Source organism: Mauremys reevesii, linkage group 5 (genome assembly GCF_016161935.1).
Source record: "Mauremys reevesii isolate NIE-2019 linkage group 5, ASM1616193v1, whole genome shotgun sequence".
Taxonomy (NCBI): domain Eukaryota; kingdom Metazoa; phylum Chordata; order Testudines; family Geoemydidae; genus Mauremys; species Mauremys reevesii.
In genome coordinates, this window is record NC_052627.1 from 79,327,319 (window position 1) to 79,348,030 (window position 20,712).

The window sequence follows — 20,712 nt, forward strand, 5'->3', positions numbered from 1 at the left end:
CCTGAAAACTTAGCAGGTTGTTTCCAGCTAAAAACTTATACTTTGTAGCATGACTCAGCAACAAGTGTGAGAGATTACATTTAGTTCCTTCTGTCTACTGGAAACCACATTAACTACACATTATCTTTATCTTTGTATTTTGTGGCTTTAAGATATGAGTTCTCTACTACTGCATCTAAATTCCTTCTGGAAACTGTTCTGTCCCCTACAGCTGTTGCCTTTCTGAAACTGCTGTGAGACAGACACAGGTGGGAGGCAGTCAGTGAGGGATAATACAAGGGAAGAAGAGATGTGGAGAAACCGGGGGAGGAAAATGCAGATGAATAATCAAAGGGTGGGGGACAGAAAGTGGTACTGGTAATTGGTCATGTAGACTAGATAAAACAACCTCTGTAATAACATCTTCCCCAATTCCCTTACTCCCATTCTCTCTGCTTCCCAAGAATCTTAACGCTTATCCATCTGGAAGAATTTTGAGAGGGAAGGAATTTCCCTGAACAAAAATTAATGAATTGGAACTTGTCTGTAGTTATGTTAATGTTACATTTAATGTAGCTTTTTGACTGTGCATTGATTTTCAGAGTTCCTACCATGTGCTTACTTTATGTGATTAGAAGTCCAAAGATTGAGTGCTGGGCAAAATGTCTTTACTGAGTACTGGTAAGTTAACTATTTCAAAGTCCTGAAAATTCTGACAGTGAACACATAGACAATTGAATAAGTAAATTAGAGTAATGTATTGATATTATTAAGCAGTTGAAAGCATTGCTGATATGGGTCATAGGCTGAGGATGCCCCTTGGTTTTGAATTGTTTTGCTTTATCTATTTGAGTGGCAATGGAGCCTTGTGGGCATAGGGCTGGGAGCTAGAAGCTACTGAGATCTAATCCTCACTCAGGTACTGACTTGCTGTGTGGGCCCAGATAAGTCATTTAACTTCTCTTGGTTGATTTCCTCATCTATAAAATGGGTCTGATATTTACCTACCTCCACAGGATGATGTGAGAATGAATTAATATAAATGTGTACATTATTTTGAAAAGATAAGCATTATTAAATACTATTCTATAAACAAAATATCATTCATTACCCTGAGATTTCCCCCTATTCTAAATTGTTTCAGTTGTGTTGATAATAAAATAGGCCTGGGCATTCATAACTTGATTCTTGATACAATTGATGTTCTCATATTTTCTCAAACCAGCACAGGGAACTTAGTATTAAAGGGTGTTTCACAGCTAAGTTGTGTGTTGATTTGGAGTACAGGCTCCCCTTAATCATGAAAGAGTCCGAGTATGCTCAAATACAGCAGATCACAGAGATCTGTGTATCACAGATCACAGAGATTTGTGTATCACAAATACAGAGATATGCACAGGTATATGAGAAATTGAAGCACATACAAAATGCTTTTGATTTGGTTATTTTTAATGTAGTACTAAGGGTTCATTTCCTGACTGCTTTAGGACAAATGAAGAGAAAATGGGAAGAAAGACTGAAGAATGTTGATGAACTAGCATCTCGATATAAAAGAAAGCCACTTTGCCCTGTTTACAGGCCACAGCTGTCCAAACCATGGCAACCGTGCTCTGTTTGGAATCTATTTCGTCGACAAGCTCAAGCTTTTAACTATGCAAAAACCTGTAAGGAGGTAAGATATTAAATTGTTAGAAGGGGTGTCTTCACTATTTAGAAACGTCATTTGTAAAGTTCTGTTAACCTACAAAGTTCACTTCAGGATTCTTATGTTGTGCGGTCCTAATACATCAGGCAATTATTTTCCCTTACAGGTCAACATGATGCATAAGTTGCAATATGCAGTAGTTCCAACATTAGACTGTGTTATTAGATGTAATGAGGGCTAGTTCTAACATACAACTCTAGATGTGTTGTTAATGTTTAATAGTAGAAGTGCTTGTGGGGAAGAAAGACCAAAGTGGTGGGATGTGACAAGGAAGGTCTGGCAAATGATGTAGGTGAGGGAAAGAGCCAAAATGGCAAGAGGTAGCAGAAGAATGGGAAAGGAGTAAAAATCAAGTAGGAAGGAAGGAGAGAGAAGAGGACAGAGATTGAGGAAGGAAGAGGAAAAACAAAGAAGGTAAGATATAAAAGAGGTAGAGATGAATGAAAAGAGAGGCAAAAATATATCCCACAATAGACAGGCAACCGCTCAGGCACCAAGAAGTGAAAAAGAAAAACCAGATCACCTGAAATGAACCCTCAGCCTAAGGTGTAATTGTTTTTGAAAGGATGAGCTAATTATTTATTTGTAATTACCTGCATTTCATACTCTGCAGCTTGATTGCCTGTTTTTAAAAATAACTGTGGAATGTGCAATTTCCTTCTGCCATTTCAGCTATCCCGATAACTCTGCAGGTCTGACCTATTTCATTACACTAACATTTAATGCCTGTCAATGATATCCAGTAAAAGCACCCAGTGGTGTTGAAAGAATTTGCAACACTCTGTGCCCAATTCTTGTTGCTCCATAAAGCAACACAGTCATCTCCTCACCTTAGACAAAGAAATGATGCTATGTTGTGATAGGAGGCATGAGGGCACATGTAGGCTCTTGAGGAGCCCTAACAGGTCTGGGAAAGAGGGGATAAGGAATGTTGTGATTCAAACAGGTATCCTTGTCACATGGCGGTTGTAGTAAGGAATTGTAGATCATTAACTACTTTAAAATCAGCAAGGGGAAGAAAGGCAGAAAGAAGCCAAAGTTCACTATATTTAAAAATAGGGATTTTATATTAAAGTACCATATTGGGTGAATTACTTTGACTTAGAAAGTCAAGGTAAGAAACTCAGGTAATATTTATATCTGTCCTTCTAAAGACCGAGGGACAAAGTGTCAAAAACACAAATGGCAGTTAAATGAAAATCTCCACCCACCCTGTTTTTACAGCATGAGAAGTCCTGGCTTGATCTGAAATCTAGCAGCAGTGCTTTAATGTGGCTTGTGTAGTCGTGGCATAGCACTGGGAGAGAGCTCTCCCAGCGCTATAAAAACCCATCTCCACGGGAGGAGTAGCTACCAGCACTGCCGCCCACCTATCAGCAGGCACAGGTCATCGAGAAGAGCTCATTTGACCCTTCTGGCACCAGACAGGATGTAGTCTTGAGGGGGAGGTACTGTGATGGGGTGCACCGAGGGCGTGGTTCAGGACTAATTAAGAGTATGTCTACACTACCCACGTTACAGCACAGCCGCTGCAGCGCTATGACAGGGGAGAGCTCTCCTGGCGATTAAAAGAAAAAAACACCCCGAACAAGCGGTGGTAGGTTTATCGCCGGGAGCACAGCTCACAGCAATAAAGCACTGTCTATACTGGTGCTTTTCAGTGCTAAAACTTTTGTTGCTCAGGGGGTGTTTTTTCACACCCCTGAACAACAAAAAGTTTTAGCGCTGAAAGTGGCAGTGTAGACACAGCTTAAAAATAAAGCCCACTTGGAGGAGAGCAGGTTTGTCTCCATAATGAGCCTGGAGAGACCAGGTGGGAAGTGCTCTTCCCCTGGAAAGCAGTTGAAAAGAAGGTGGAGGGCGTGGGGGAGGACCAGACAGGTTCTCCAGAGGCAAGCCGAAAGCCTGGCTGATATGGGGTTCCTGGTGAGCTGGAGCCTGCCATAAACCATTAGTTAAGGAGAAGTGTTCCAGCCCATGGACTGGGGGGTTGAGCGAACGTGAGAGGGAAAGAGCAGCAGTCCTCAGCACAGGTGTACCTCTGTTGCTGCTGTCTGCTGAACCCAGCCAGGCTGAAGGTTTGCTTTCAATACATTTTGTCGTTGTTCTTCTTTAGTAAAGGACTTTGTGATCCTGTAAAGTGATATGACTGCAGGGCCAAATCACTCTGATGGTCAGAGGAGGCCACAGGACAGTATGTATGTGTAGGGGAGAGGAAATTGGGGCACAGCTGCTGCAATGCCACAATTGGCATGGCAAGTTTGCCACAAGTAGTTTTTGGCATTACATCTCTCCTTCAATCCCCCCATTTTTGTTGCTTTTACAATCTTATTTTCTTATTTTAAGACATTTTTCCTCTCCACTCTTACCTGCAGATCAAACCCACACAGATAACAGGGAGAACTAAGGATCCTATCCTGCAGTTAGTTCCATGTAGACTGATTCTCTGAGAAGCCCCATTGACTTAAATGGAGCATGGTGCAGGGGTCTGTCCATGCAGAGTTTGCTGCAGGATCAGGGTCTGACTCACTATAGCAGGGAACAGTGCATATGACAAAGTGCAAAGTAAAATATTTTGAGACAGCTGTTACTAACCAACTCTTCAAATGTCATGAATTTCATTATCAAAATTATGACTGTGTCAAAGCTCTTTCCTAATTATGTTGCAGTTTGGGAGCATTTTTCTCTGTAGGGTCACCTCTGGTTTTACATATAGTATATAATCAAAAGGATGGTTTGGAGATGATTTTGCTTGATTTAGGCCATATGCTGCTTCTCTCTTCAGTGAGAATCCTCTTCTCTGTACACTGTTTCTCTTCACATTGATGTTACTATGCTGCTGATCAAAATAAGATTTTACTAGGTAAATACCACTTGAGGGTTTGATTCAGATCTCAGTTACATCAATGCAAATCCATAGTAGCTTTATTGACTTCAGTCAGCTGGTCAAGAGTTATGCTGGTGTAATTTAAATAAGAAGCAGGCTCTTAATTAACAATAAAAGGTACTTAGGCTTTTTTTTCTTTAAAACCTAAGCCATCCTTTAATAGGTTGTTACTAATTAGAAAATAATTACTAACCTTTGATCTGAGAAATTAATTTCAAGCAAAAGATTTTGATTAGTGATCTGAAAAAGGAAAAGTTAACTCTTTCTTTTAATTTAAAAAGGATGTTCATGTATTTGCTTTGGAAATGAACACAGAAGATGGACAAAGGTATTATCTTGTGACAACATATACAGAGTTTTGGTTTTATTACAAGTGAGTATTTTGAAAAAAAGTACCTCTCAGCTGCTTTAAACTTCATCAGGGCTGGGGCTGGTCTAGACCAGCTCTCAGAAAGCAGGGCACCATAACTGGCTCCCTGACACTGATCCCCTCAAATGTGCTACAGTGCTTGACCACTGAAGAGAACTGGTATCCATAGTGAACAATCATCATCATTCTGGTGCATTAGCAGATAAAATAATTACATCTCCATGAACCATTTTATATATAATTCTTAACAGTCATTTAACAGAAACATACGACATGATCAAGTTCCGATATTGAAATGTCTAGTAAAGGTCTACAGTCAACTTAAAAAATAATTAAAAAAAATCTTAAATGTTTTAGCAATAAAACATCTGATTATTAAGTGACAGATTTCTAAAAATCCAATTTTTTTATTTAAGCTCTTTACATTTTCCATTTCTCTCCATTTGGATATCAAAATTCAAAGAAGTTGGTTTCACTTTCATGTATAGTTTTACTTTAAGGTTCTCAGCACTAGTGGATTTATTGTTTAAAATTACTGTTTCCATTAGTTATTTTTGTTCATGAAAACATATCTGTTGGTCTTAGATGTTTGTAAGAATTTATTTTTTTACAAAATCAAAATTTTAGGCCAAATGTATATTTATGGTGTTTCTTTAATTCGTCACAAAATTCATAATTTAAGTTGTTCAGAGCATAGTAAGGCTAGTCTTTAAAACATTTCAACAAGTTTTTTGAATTATTGTTCACAAACATGCATGATGATTCTTGACTACTTTCTGTTTAGCAAAAAACAGAAAACAAGTCTTATGCATTGCTATGAAGTTATTCCTGAAAAAGCTGTTTGCAAACTGTATTTTGATTTGGAGTTCTATAAACCAGTGAATCCTGAAGCTGATGGCAAAAAGATGATTGCAGAGTTAATTGAGGTAAAACTGGAACAATAATTATAATATAACATATTGTAGGTCTGTCTGTCTTGTTATGGGCCTTAATGTGGATCAAAGAGAGAATAAAGTGAACAAATTTTCCTTATAGTTATTCTAAAGCTCAAGTTGTCACAAATAAAATGAAAATTGATTACACATTTTTAGAGAAAATTAGAAACGCATGTTTAGATATTGCTAGTTAAAGCAAAGTTTTTCTGGTTTTCCCGCTTTAGAGGAACAAGAGGCAAATGGTGGTTGGTATGACAGCATAGGCCTGTGACATAGTAATTTCTCTTTCATGATATTGCCTCTGTAGAGTCACTGGTGGATTATGTGCCCTGATACAAGAGCCATAGAACCAAAGAAAGCAGTAAAATTGTTAGGAAGCATACAGGCATGCTCCTAGGCTCTAACAAAAGATTTCACCCGCTATTTTTCCATCAGTTCTTCTTTTTCCAGTTGTTTTAAGTCCCCTTTTTCCCCAGTGTGGTTTTTATTAAGCTTAGGCCTTTTCTGATTGTTATATAGAGTCACTCCTTGTTAGTTATTGGTTTTATTAATTAGCACAAATGTTGTTTTCATATGGATTTGGTTTGATTTATGGTGGGCCAGGACATTATCTCCAATGTGGCAGACAGACTAAAACGAGCTTTCAGAAATACACCTCCCTCTCTAGTAAAATATCCTGTCTCAGATAAGTACGGAGGTTTAAGAGCATTCATCATCCTCAGAGCCATGTGCATGCCTCTCCATAGGAAAGAAAGAAGCCACACACTGAATGAGGCCTTTTCCCTTGGAGGAGTTCTTAGAGGATTTACCTCCTTTGTAGGCATGAGAGTCAGTTCTGAAATCTAAGGGATCCTCAAAATTAAAGAAGATTGTTGGATCCAAAAGGAGGGATCTGAGGTCCCAAGATCTGAAGCTTTTGGACTCCTTGGATCTAAGGTCTTCACTCTGGCCCTAGATATAATGTGACTAAGTTGTCATAGGTTTGGATTGTAGAGTCTTCAATGCTGGTTTCCACTGGAGCTGTAAACTGTACTTTGGAAGCAGTGTAACAGAAAAAGTATAGATGAGGCCGTATATTAGGCTTTTAGATGAGAAACTGGAAATTTGCAACAGTCTGCTACTGGTACCATAATCACACATTTATGCAATTTATAAGGTAAAATATGTGTTTGTATTTTGGTTACAATTTAATAAGCCATGAAACTTCATAGTCTAAAAAAACTGTATGTTCAAAACCAAAAATATCTTTGAAATGAATGAAGACATAAAATCTGCCCTTCTGTCACGATCTATGGGTACCTTTTTAGTTATTAAAAAAACAGAAAAAATAGCCTAATTATTTTTATTTTTCAGCTTGTTAGTAAAAAACTGGAAGAACTTTATGGAGTTAAATGTTCAGTTGAAGATGTCTTGAACTTAGATTCCAGCACTGATGAAAAATTTAGCCATCACTTAATATTTCTGCTTTACAAGACAGCATTTAAGGATAATATTCATGTTGGTAAGCATATTTTCTTATTTCTAGTACATAAAAAGGAAATGTGTGGAATTTTTATATCTTAATAGTACAGTCAAGCACTCAGATATTATGGTAATGGGGACCATAGGTGGAAACAAATATATATTTCCAGTTAAATATTTGTGTTTTATTGTGCTTCAACTGATTTCCTGCTTATGTATTTTCTTTTGTTTTCTGTGACTAGTTGTGCAATTTCTCGTCAGCCTTCTACTTCAAGGAAACAGCTACTATCTGTGTGTGTGTGTACGCTGTATTTACAGAACAAAGACATCAAAAAAGCTGGTAAAAGGCTTGATGGTGGTTTTACAGTTGCTTACTTATTTTGTAGGTTAAGGTATATATAAATATATATTTTTTAATTGGCCGAAGTTAAACTTTATTGGCCAGATTCTTGAGTCCAGCTGAGCTATATTCAGCCCAAGACCTTAGTGAAAGGGCAAAAGCATAGCTTAAAGCTGCCTTTGCATTAGCCTGATCTAGGGAACAGTGGGAAGCTCTTTGGTTCTTGACATAAGTTGGAATGTCTTCTAGGCTACAACAGCCCCTAATGGACTATTTTGCCAACCCAGGATTGCCAAAGCACAGCGGACTCCAGCCACACACACTCATGCTAGCTTTGGGTTAGCCAGAGAGTTTGCTCTGCAAGGGGAACATATTCAGCTGTCCTTCAGGGAAGCTTTCTGGCTAAGTGCTCGGGAATGATACAAAGAAGCGAGACTGGAACCAAGAATCTGGCCCTAAATGCCCCTGTTGGCCCTTATCTTGCACCCATTGAACTCACTGGGAGTTTTGCTATTGACACCAGTGGGATTACACTAAAATTCCTCATTTAGTAAGAGTAAGAAAAGCTGTCTGGGAGTGATTTGAGAGCACAGGGAGGGATAGCTCAGTGGTTTGAGCGTTGGCCTGCTAAACCCAGGGTTGTGAGTTCAATCCTTGAGGGGGCCACTTAGGGATCTGGGGCAAAAATTGGTCCTGCTAGTGAAGGCAGGGGGCTGGACTCGATGACCTTTCAAGGTCCCTTCTAGTTCTAGGAGATTGGTATTTCTCCAATTATTACCACAGGAGAGACAGGCTCCTTGCTTTCAGTGTCAAGTGCATGACCTCACCTCAGCCTAAAGCAACAATTTCAGAAAAAGTCTGACTTTGCCCCTGCAGCCCCGGGCTGGAGCATGTGCTGTCACTCTGTGAGGATAGTACATACAGTCTGGTCAGCACTGGGAACTGCAAGGGGATGGAGCATGCTCAGCAAAGACAGAATCTTTGGCAAATTTAACAATAAAACCGTAAGAAGTGTCTACTGAGCATGTATGAACTGAGATTTTTTTTCAGAGGTTGATAACTTGGCCAAATTTTTCACAGTACCAACCCTGGCTCAAAGGCCACACCCTACCAAATTTCAAGTCCCTGGTCCAAACATGGGGGTGCTAGAGCTTCTCGGAGAAAAGGACAACAGAATTTTTTTTAATATTGCACAACAACTTATTTTCCCCTAACCTCAGTTTCATAAGATAAATCGTTTTGGCTGAAACTTCTTTTCCCCCCTCCAAAAGAGAAAGAAAGAAAGAAAAAAAACAAGAAACCAGCTTGAGGCAGACACCTCATATGGAAAATTTCAAACCAAACAGATAAAAGATTGGCAAAGTTATAAGCAACTGCAAACAGATTTCTACAATGGGAAGTGTTGGGCAACCTTAATGTTAGGCAGTGCTACTAGCCTCACCCAGCATATAGCATAAGCAGTATATTGCTCATTATTTTCATTAAGATTAGTAGAAACAAATAAAACCATTTCTTCTCCATGTTCCCCCTCACCCGCCGATTCTTCTACTGCAACCGCAAAAACAAAATAATTAAATATGATCATCAAACTCTTTATCAGTCTAAACGTTTGATTCTGTAACCTCTTTCTTATAAAGTTATTAAAGAATGTGTGGCTCAAAAGTATTTTATTTAAAACTAATTTTAGCCTTGTGCTCTAGATAGCTAAGTGTAGAACAAAAGCCATACTCTTTCAGTTTATTACATCAGCTATTCCATTTCAATAACAGCACTTGAGCTATTACTTCCAGCCCATTGGTTTCCTATCACCATTGTGAACTAAATTATTAACGCTGCTGGCCAGTAAATGTTTGTGTTTAAAATCAGTCATAGTTATAATAGATTTATAAGGACAGTAGGCAGAGTAAGCAGTAAATGGTTTATTTATTATTATTATGCCTTCCTAGCAGTAATAGGAAACTAAATTTGCTTATGGTACAAAGTGTCAGTTTTGTAAACAATGTTACTCTTTAACACATTATCTAAATCTGAGTTTCATATTTAATCTCATAATCTACATGTCAAAACTGGTTGATTGTCTCTTGAAGATTAGCAGCTTTATAGTTTGAATAATTCAATTTTTAAATGAAAATGCCTAATTATCTACGGATTCTTACATAGAAAATGTCTATGAATTCAGTTTGCTTGATACAGTGATATCCAAGCATCTAAATAGCAATCAGGAATTTTTGTATATGAAGAGGAGAGGAAGGTCAACAGTTCAGATAAACTGTCCAGTGATATTAAAGCTATAAGCAATTTTCTCTCTCTTTTTTAAATCAAGTCTTTATTGTGGAATAGTAGTTAATGACTAATAGATTATTTAATCCATTATGTTTACAGTATAAATAATCACAACCTGTGTGTTCTCTGGGACAAACTTGAAAATGAAACTGCAATCTTATCCTAATAAAATTAATGAGGATTTTATTAGAATTTTTCTGTGTCAGAAATTCTGCAAAATAAGTAATATCCTAACATATTAAGTACATTACTCTTCTACCAACCTCTAAGAAGGAGTTAAAGCAAAGGGATTAAATTCACAGCTGGTTTAAGCAAGTTCAACTCCATTGATATCAGTGGACTTACACTCATTCATGCAAATAAAACACCTGTTGTTCAGGCTCCAAGCTGAAGTGGCTGATGCTCCCTCATATGCCACAGTACTGACTTGTTGTCCAGTCCTGCACTTATGCATGTGAGTAGTCCCATTGACATTACTGTAAGTGATGCGTATAAGTGTTCGCACAATGAAACTCCAGTTGTCTAAGAGAGTGGAGCATCACTTTTACTCACTGGGAATCTGGCAGTCTAATGAGAGATCCAAGTCCATAGTCAGATGTCAAATCCAAAATTCTGGCTCATGCTGATGATTGGTAAAGTCATTCATTACTAAAAGCAGCACCATATGTGCTCTAATCATGGACGAAGTACCAGACGGTGACTCTTATCACTAATAGTAACAATCTTTGGGCAATAGCATGGGCGTCCTGTGTCCTGCTATCAGGTTAGTAGAGAAGAGTATGGTTCTCCTTTGAAACCCTGCACAAGGCTTGTTTACTAGGACTTTGAACAGGTATCCAAGATTTTTTCCTCAAAGTGAAACTTTGGTTAGAGACTCTGTAGTGACATTATTACACATTTGCCATTCACAGCATGTTCAGTTTTCATTATTATGTTTGTTTTGAGGTAGTACCAAGAGGCTCAAGTAGGACCAGGGCCCACTTGTGCTTGGTGCTGTACAAATATATAGAAACACGTCTCCTTCCCTGAGGAGCTCACAGCCGTTAAGATGGTGAAGGGTATGAGAGAATGATACAACCAAAATATGGACAGTTCTTATAATACCTGTTTTAACATAGTGAGGTGTCTTAAACAGCAGCACAAACTTTAGTTTCAACTAAAGTTAATGCCAAAACTTGGGCCTCCCATTTAGCAGTTTAAAGCATTGGTTGTGCACCAGACTTAGGGAAAAGAGAGAGAAACTCTATCCTGGTTTTTCATTTGAAAGTCTTTGCACAAAACATATTAAATGCATTTTTAACTTGTGACTAAAACAGACCCTGATCCATTTCTTTTCTTCTTATTATTTTAAGGTAATTTTGTTAAAACAGTTTTGCAACCTGCTCTTGTTTTAACTGAAAATAAAGCTGATGCTCTGATTCTAGAAGAAGGGGCGGATAGTGTTGCTTCCCAGTCTTCCAAAGCAACAGTTGAAATAGATGGTACTGTTGTAAACCTTGGTGCAGCGAAGGAGGCTTCTGGGAAATGGCAATCTAATATGCACAAAACGCTGGAAAATGGAAAACTGCAACAGAAGGAAAATTCCGATCTTTCCTTTCTAGTTGTGGATGATAAGGAGGGAGGCAAGCAACTTGTCGTCGATCTGGGTAAATATAAAAGTTAGTTACTGACAGAATTCTGAGCCAAATTCTGCCATCTGATGCATGCACAGAAAATGGGCCCTGCGGGAAGGAGGCATTTGCATGCACATCTTAAGTGAGAATTTAGCTCCATATTGTGTGTATTGTATTCCTGTTAAGGTTGTGTACTTGAATGCAAGAAAGGTTAAATAACCAGAGATGGTTTATGCTTTGATCACAGCACTATTTGCACAGTGTTCTGTTTCCTGCTTAATGTACAGTAATATAAAGTACTAACCATACAACAAAATGCAGGACACACTTCAATAAAAATCAAACAAATGATCTTAAAAGGTGTATTTTAAATTTGACCTTAAATATTGACATGCTTGTGGAACTTTTAATATTACTTGAGTTTCATAATGTTGTTCCACAGTAAATAAAAACTCTGTCCTTTGGAGACTTCAGTTTATCTTTAGGAACTCTCACTCCTTGATGATAAGGGGGACAATAGTTGCACAGGGTCATTGGTTCAGTTCAGTGGGAAGTGGCTTGATCCCGAAGATGGGGGCTAGAGGGGCAGGCTGTTTGATAGTTGTGTATTTAAGATTTTTTACAGACTGCCTAAAGCAAGGGATGGGTACTCCTTTTTAATGGTGTGTATAAGTATAAAGAATGTATGATTCTGAACATCATCTAGAGATAATTTAAAGTTAAGGCCTAATCCCTTAGAACCTAGTGAATAGAAACTGCAGAATCCATTATTTTAGTAAGCAAACAAGCTGCTGCATTTTGAATGGTCTAGAAAATTCATGTGAATAAAATCAAATAATGACCAACAAGAAATGCCTTGTTCAAATATATTCACAGTCAATGACATACATGTAGCTTATAAATTGCCCTACCCACAAAAAAGTGAAGATCTGTGTGCAATTCCTGTATATTGAGCAGAATTTTTTCTCTTAAAAAATACTTCAAATTAATTGGAAAGCACGGACAGGTCTACAATGACCTTTTTCCACAGTTTTCATTTTGGCTTCTGAATTGCTTTACTATGTTATCTTTCCCTGTGAAGTTTTGGAAGACTGGCTTATTGGTAATAATCTGGGTGTTGTGGTGTTTTGTTTTTGTTTTACTTAGTAGGTGGCTCAGGTGAGTACAGTGACACAATAATACAGTGTTCTGGACACATCTATTTTTGTATTTGCCACAGAAACGTTATTTTGTAACTACTCTCAGCAGTTTTCTTCCATGAATAGCAGGTACCTAATTTCCAAGAGTTCGCTTGCACTGTTACCTTGGTTCCCCAAAATGAGAGTAACAAAGTGCACTGTGACTGTAACTATGTTAATAACAGTAACTCCTGCAGAGACTAGTGAATAAAAAATAAGGTGGGAGGGTGCAGCTATGTGGCAATAAGCTTTTAACGTGTGTGTTTTTTTACTTCCGTTTTTGTTTTTAGTTCACAGTGAACTAGAACATGGTGGGCTTACCACCCTAAATTACAAAATGATTGGTAGACAGAGACCAAGAACGAATTGGAGCAAGATATTGCAAGACAAAATTGGGGTGGAATATATCGGTCATCTCTATGCTCTTAGTCCTTAAACTTTCATGAGAAAGTTTCAGCTTCAGAGTTAAACAGTTCTTCTCCCCCTCCCCCCGCACACACACACAAAGTCTCAAGCAGAATTGCTCATACTTGCCAACCCATATTTGTTTTGAGATTGTGATGTGAATTGCATTTTTCTAACTACCACTCTTGTTGTTGAAGTGCGACTATGATATAGTCACACTGACACGCAGAGAACAGGAAACTGATAAATTGCCAAACCATGTTTACGATGTAAAAGAGTTACATGGTCTTTCATGCTAGGGAAAAGAACAATTAGACTGGAGAATGATCTGCAGAGATTTTGAAATAGTACCAAATAACTGTAGTATTTACTTAAAATGCCTGTACAGCAGTTTAGAGTGATTGTCCTTATACTTGAATATTATGGATAAATATATGGCTGCATGATTCATTTTACCCTGCTATATAACTCCTACTGTGAGAAATGAACTGGGATAAATATAACCGTTTGTGTTTACTCCTTTAAATGCTTTTGTCCCTCAGACACCCAAATATAGTGTATAAACAGTACATATGAGGGAACCTAGCCAATTGTAAATACATTATGAAACCTTTCTCTCTCCCTGTAGGAGTTTATACAAAGAATAGAAATTTCCGGCTGTATAAGTCATCAAAAGCAGGAAAGCATGCGACTTTGAAAATAGCTGAAGATAACAAGTTTGTTCCTAAACCCCAAAAGAATATTTTTATTGAGGAGCAATATTTCCTTTCCTCTTTGGTCTGTAATGTTAGGTAACAATTTAATTACAGTGGTATTTAAAGTACTTTAAAATGTAGACTTCAGTAGCAACCACTACTGTTTGGGGTGAGGGGCTGACATTCCACTGAGACTGATGCATTCTATTCTAAGAAAGTTCAGCTATTGGGGTCAGCAGGTAACATTTTCTGATGGTTATTCCTTGAAGCAAAGATTTGTCAGACATCCCATCTGCTGCACCTAACTTCAAATGTGCAATAAGTTCAGAGAACTTGTGCCATTTGTGATGGTTTCTGAACTGCATTCTTTCTGTGTGTGTATGGGGAGGGAGGTCGTATTTTGGGTTTTTTTAAAATTTTTGTTTGAGATGAAGAATTTGACTTGTTCAAGGTTATTCAGCTGAGAAGTGCTACATTTCTATCATTGTAAATTAGGTAGGACTCTGAAATGGACCAAAATCCAAAACTGCCCCCACCAAACCATTTAAGAGAGAATAACTCCAATCTAGACACTTATTCTAAACACACAAGAAAGTGAAAAGCATTATTTTGTGTGTAAACTTTAGTGAGCAACAGTTTTCTATTATCAAAAGAGGCTAAACTCTAAGGACCTAATCCTGCAACGTACTCGGTGTTTTTTGGGAGATGTGAGGCAACCAAAATTGCTAATGACTTCAGTGCTCAGCACCTCACAGTTGAGCTACATTTATTATGGACTTTTGATTGTAATTTTCCCCTATATTTTTAAAGATGCATATTACAATCAAAATTCCTGTAACTCTTTGGTTGTTATGGGCCTCCATTCGACAGATAGTTAAGCACCTGTTAGGGATGGTCTAGATAATACTTAGTCCTGCCTTGAGTGCAGGGGACTGGACTAGATGACCTCTCGAGGTCCCTTCCAGTTCTATGATTCTAAGCATGTGCCTAAATACCTTGCTGAATTGAGGCCTATATCCTATAGTATAATTAAAAAACAAACCAACCAGACTTCAGTGGAGTCATTCCTGAGTAAGGTCAAGAAATGATCTGTTGTAGAATTTGGCCCTATATGATGGTTTGTCTTCATGCCAGAAACACCGCAAAGAAAAAAACATACTTCTTTACAAATGATTATTCTAATTTTAAAAGGGTAAAGTGCAAGACTACTAAAAGCCATCCAATACTTTTCAAGGACTACATATATACAAATAGGGCTAGAAGTAGTGCAGAGGATCCTGGGTTTGGTGAGGGTAGATCTTCCTGCCTCTGCTGAGGAAGGAGGAAACTTTGCCCTCTGCTGGACTATATCAGAGGAATCTTCTAAGTCAAAATGAATCCTTTATGTCTGAACAAGAAATAAAGGGGCCATGTGAATGTGAAAAGGAAGTATGGTATGTCCAGAAATCTGAGAATTAACTTATTTCTCCCCACTGTCTCTCTCCATCAGGTTCTCAGAAATTGAAAGAGCCCTAACTTGTGACAACCCAGCAGGGAAGGAAAAAATGCCTAAACAAACAGACAGGAGAGTTGCCAGTAGCACTTCAGGTACTTCATAACCATCTTTTGAATGTGATTTTACTGAATAGAAACATTTATCTTAAGTGTTTGTCATGAATTTGCTATATGTATTACAGTGCACCCGATCTAATTATGGACTATATCTCAAATTGTACATCTGATAAATTGCATCCTTGTTGGGCTGTTGTTCTTGTACATCAGTGGAAACTTTCTGCTGCAGCTTATTTAGGCAATATCCGAGTCCTGCAGGGGAATATGCCCTTCATTTTCTAGGGAGACTGCCTAACTAGTTACTCCTGCAGGCTCCCAATTTACTAGTGCATGAGTGTGTTTCCTTTCCTGGTCTACAGACCCTTCTAGCATAAGTTACATGAGCAACAACTTAGGTGTTTTATATTCAGGATGTAGAGTAAAGCTTGAAATTAATAAAGGATCAGAGTCTGCTAGCCTAATTCATCCTGCATAATACCATACTCCACCAAAGCCCCATTGAAATCAAGAGGGCTGTTTGTAGTGGAAACGAGTATTCAATAAAAGTCAGAATCTAGTCCACGGTGCAGCGTTTTCTTGGTCACAGGACGAGTAAGCATTGACCAATCTCTAAAGTATAGGAGCATGTGCTAATTGTTAATTGTAACCTGCCATTCCCAAAAGTAGGGATCTGGCTCCAGACTTCCTGAGCAAGGGCAACTTCTTCTACAATGAAAAATGCTTTCCAAGATGTATACCAGTCAGACACTGGCTCCAGTCCTGCTTTATTGATGGTAATGGGACTAGAAGTAGGCCCTTCATGGTTGGTTAGTGAGATTCAAGTACACTTATTTTTATTTTGTTTGTATAATCTGTAACAGTAACTTGTGTTTTTGTGTTTTTAAACAGATCCCATAGAAGGATATCAATATTCACCCTATCCAGAAATTGATTGTTTTGTCCTTTCTTTAGTTAATAAAGAGGATAATCATGGAGGTACAGACTACCACCCTTTTTTTTTTAAAGAGACACAGACATACTCAAGCTGTTTTAAGTACCCTTTTTAAAAATAATTTATTTTTCCAGGGATACGACGATGGAATTATTTTTCCTTGGAAGAACTCCTTGTTTATGACATATCCAGATATCGCTGGTGTAAAAATATTGGAAGAGCCCACAAAAGTAACAATATAATGTATGTTCTTTAAGTATGTAGCATTCTCTACAAAAGTTTTATTTAATAGGCACTTATACTTTGAAAGGCTTCAAATTAACCTTTTAATAAGGAATTTTTCCATTATGCAACTATAATATCCAGAAATGCTTGAACAGAAAACTGTTCAGGGAAGGGAGTGTTTTTACAGCACCTAGTACAACAGGGTCCCAACCCTTACTGGGTGCTATTCACTGGAAATGGAAAGAATTTGTTCAGTTTACTCTTTAACTGAACATACATTTATACCTGTTTAGGGAGTTAGTTCCAATGGCAAAGGATAATGGGAGGTACTGACCTCAGTGGAGTCAGCATTTAACTCAAAATGTTTAGTTAGTAAACTAAATATTAATGAGAGAGACTAAATAAGATTAACAATTTTTTTAGGTTACAAATTCTAAATGTAAGTTGTCATTTGATTGTTAATTTTATTTTGAATAGAAATAAACAGCCAGTCTCCTCTTGACTGTGAGAATAACCAAATGCATGCTTTAAAAAACAAAACAAACAGTTTCCAGTTGGATCTTATTTCTAAATGTAAATATTTTTCAAAAGAATGACTTAAATTATTGTGCATCTCTTGCTGTTAAAAACATTCTATTCAACCACAGCTAAAATGGTATAGTATCAAATTATGTGGTAAGATTTGTCCCATAACACAATTGCATAACCTGGATTTGCAGTAAGTACCAGAGTTTGCACGAGTGCTTTAGTTAAACTCACTGCAAAAGGGAGGGTTTTAACTCATAACTATCTTTTAAGGTAATCTCTTTGTTCAGAATTAATGTAGCCTGAAGATAATTGTACCTCACTTTCCAAACCGTGGCTTTAAAACATACCAAAACCCTGTACATTTAAGAAACACAATCATACTGTAAATTTTACAGTATTTCTTTTTTTTTACATTATATGTAATTTAAGTTGCAAATGGGCCATAGTGCATGTACAAACACTATTTTGGACATAGGGCAAGGATTTCACCTAGAGAACGAAGACACTATGTGTATAATGTAGCTAATGCTGTTCTTAAGTGATAGCCAACACATGCTTCTGTATTTTAAGGATTCTGGTAGATCTAAAAAAAGAAATTTACTATCAAAAATGTTATGACCCTGTGTGCAGAGCTAAAAACTTCAAATCAGAAAGTAAGTATGTTTTCAATAAAATTACACTTAACCATTTCAGAAACAATAACTTTAAACAAAATATAAACACATTGTATTTGTTCTAGGTATTCCATTACCCCCTGAGATATGCCTCCCTTTTCTTTTCAAAGAGGTATGTAGTTTGTTCCTTTTCCCCTTCCCCATACAAAAAAAAAAGGCTTAATGGTAACTCAAGTGTGTTCCAAACTGTCCTCTCTGGTAGCCCTTTAAAAGTCTTGCCTACACGAAGGGACTGACTGATAGTGCAATCTTTACTCACTTGTGAGTAGTTCCATGAATGGCAATGGGACTCATCAAGTGTAGTGACTATATATTTCAGAATTCTCCTACTAGTACTCCTACCACCAAGGGAAGTGGTAATATAGACCGGCTTTAGGCAAGGTTACCAATATCTCACTTAGACTAAGGCAAATCTCTTCTGTGTGGTCTAGCAGAAGATCTTTTAATCTCTCTAGCTGTATCTATGCTGTCTAACTGACCAATATATGCATGTCACCTTTAAACTTCATGGAGGATTCAAAGAATACATTCAGTTTTCCATTTTTCTGATGCTTAGGCAAATACAAGTCAAACTTCAACTGGTATTTGCAGCACACTATGATGGTAGCATAGTTAATACATAGTCAATTGTATATCCTATTGTCTTAGCATTAGTGGTTTAGTATTCTGAAACAACTGATTCATGTTTTTTAAATGGCAATTAAATGTCACTGACTTTGAAGATTAACTTCAATCTTCATTTAGAAAAATGCTTGTGTAGTGTAGTAAAGCAATAAAAAATGTTTAATGTAAATAGTCAACCTTTGTAGATAAGACTATTGGCCATGCAACCCCTACCCTGAGCTCTATAGAAAACAGCTTTTCAATAGCTGGCATTACCTCTCAACCAAACTTTTCATGGTTTATTGCTCTGTATATACTGTAAGTTTATGAAGTCCTACCTGAAGCAGAACTGATTATTGGTAAATTACACCTATTTAGCAAAAAATTCTTAGTAAGTGAATCATCACTACTTAAAGCAGTAGTTCTTAGCCCTTGGGCCACTTATGGCCCAGTCAGCACACAGCTATGGCTCATGTGACATTCCCAGGGCCATACTCGTACTGTGTGTGCATGTAAATGTGTTATCTCCCTACAGATGCAGCTAGAGAGCAAACTCAGTAATGCTCTTGCAGCATGATTTTCAAAAGCTTGCCAGTTACAAGGCACTGCTTTTAAGAACTAAATGTTGGTCCTATTAAACTGACTTTCAAAAGATTAGGGTTTTGCTGTTTGGTAAATGCGCACAATCCCAAAACACAAGAAACTTGCCTTGCCAGCTGACCTACACAGTGTTCATTAGAGGTGACATTTTCAAAAGTGCTCAGCCTTAGCCCAACTCTGCTCCCATGATGAAGCCAACAATAAGATCTCCCCTCAAAAATAATGAACACTTACATATTGAATAAGTAATATTTGTTTTTTTTTAAAGGAAGAATATGCACTTTTTATGGATGAGTGGGGGAACATAGAAGAAAAAGAAAAATCACCTAACTTTACAGACTTCTCAGAAAGGACATCATTAAGGATACATCAAGAAAATAAGGAGTCTCCTGACAAGCTCTGTTCAAACACAGAATGGGACAATGTGACTGATGATGCCTATTTTCTGGAAGCTATTGAAGATGCTGAACTTGCAGAAGCTGCAGACAACAATCTGACCAAGCAGAACTGTGACCTGGAAGAAATACCTGACGAGCTGCTCATAGAGGTTTTAAGAAAACAAGAAGTTTGTGGTAACAAGGCATACAACTAGCTATCAGCTAAGGTCAGCTGTTTAGATTAATTAAGATATAGTTTATTTAGCCAAAAGAAACTGATTAACCATGTAAATGTCATTAACATATAAACCCAATGTACAAAAACACAGCTAATGGCAAGTTTACTATGCACTTTCATATAAAGAGAGGATTCTGGCATGGTTCTAAGAGGATACAACCTTTAATTTTTTGCTTTAAATTCTAGCTTAGTCAATGGTGGTACATTGGTACTGCAGTGGTACATATGGCACAAAAGCCATCCTCTCTTTGCAGAGGCCAAGGACTGAATAGCTACAGAAACTCAACTATCCTTTCACCCCTAGAGTAGCTGCTGCTGCTAGACAGGAAAGAAGCACCAGGGAAGACCCAAGTAGATCAGTTTACCCTAGCGGTACCTGTGTTGTGCAATGTTCTAAAGCTAGACACAGGCTATCAAGCTGGTACTTCTCAGGAGCACTAAATTCAAAATTTAAAAAGATGCGAAGTAGACAGTGTTAACACACTCAAAAGACTTCATGGACAATGATTCAGGTATAATTCACTTACTGAGGGATGAAGTGTGGTTAAAACATGTTTCTTCCCATATGTCCAAATGTTTAGGATTTTGCCTACAGTCCGTACTATACTTTACAAAGGGCAGGCAGGCTCTCTTACCTATAAGTGAGCCTGCCAAAAGTTTGTATCTAAAGTATGGATTTACCTTTTGAGAATTTCATTATGCTCACCACCTTCTTCTGTATGACTTGTTATAACTAAGCTGTTTTTAAATCTCCACGTACTAGTATTAGAAATATTTTATTCAATACTCATAATGGTGCAATAATTTATGGAAGCCACTGCTAAGAATTGAGACATGTCTATTTGTAAGTTGCCTGTTACAAGCCTATCTTTGCTACTTTAGTTGGAATTACAACTGATTTAGTGAAAAACCTGTTATTGCTCATTCTAAAGAAAATGTCTACTCGTCACTTTGGTATTTCCAAATGATTACTCTGGTAATCCAATAATAAAATCCTATTAATTTTAAAGCACTAGATTTATCACTGATTCACAGAGATCATTAATGGTTTGTCATACTCTCTCTACTCCATGCTGCCACACATGCAATGTATGAGGTAGCACAAAAACGTTCACCTCAAACTTACTATACGTC

General features: G+C 37.5%; 1 protein-coding gene across 2 annotated transcripts in view; it reads left to right on the plus strand.

The window, feature by feature from the left end:
• Positions 1 to 20,587, plus strand: part of PRIMPOL (primase and DNA directed polymerase) — a 25,903-nt gene extending 5,316 nt beyond the window's left edge. The window contains exons 2-14 of one of the 2 annotated variants that reach the window (XM_039540514.1): positions 582 to 660; positions 1,467 to 1,651; positions 4,853 to 4,944; positions 5,726 to 5,867; positions 7,230 to 7,377; positions 11,313 to 11,606; positions 13,785 to 13,947; positions 15,341 to 15,438; positions 16,291 to 16,377; positions 16,468 to 16,576; positions 17,657 to 17,739; positions 17,826 to 17,872; positions 19,232 to 20,587. In XM_039540514.1, the coding sequence (XP_039396448.1) occupies positions 642 to 660; positions 1,467 to 1,651; positions 4,853 to 4,944; positions 5,726 to 5,867; positions 7,230 to 7,377; positions 11,313 to 11,606; positions 13,785 to 13,947; positions 15,341 to 15,438; positions 16,291 to 16,377; positions 16,468 to 16,576; positions 17,657 to 17,739; positions 17,826 to 17,872; positions 19,232 to 19,555 (1,791 nt within the window). In that variant the 5' untranslated portion in view covers positions 582 to 641 and the 3' untranslated portion in view covers positions 19,556 to 20,587. The remainder of the gene's footprint in view (positions 1 to 581; positions 661 to 1,466; positions 1,652 to 4,852; positions 4,945 to 5,725; positions 5,868 to 7,229; positions 7,378 to 11,312; positions 11,607 to 13,784; positions 13,948 to 15,340; positions 15,439 to 16,290; positions 16,378 to 16,467; positions 16,577 to 17,656; positions 17,740 to 17,825; positions 17,873 to 19,231) is intronic. The other variant, XM_039540515.1, reaches the window with a different exon arrangement.
• The last annotated feature ends 125 nt before the right edge of the window (positions 20,588 to 20,712 follow it).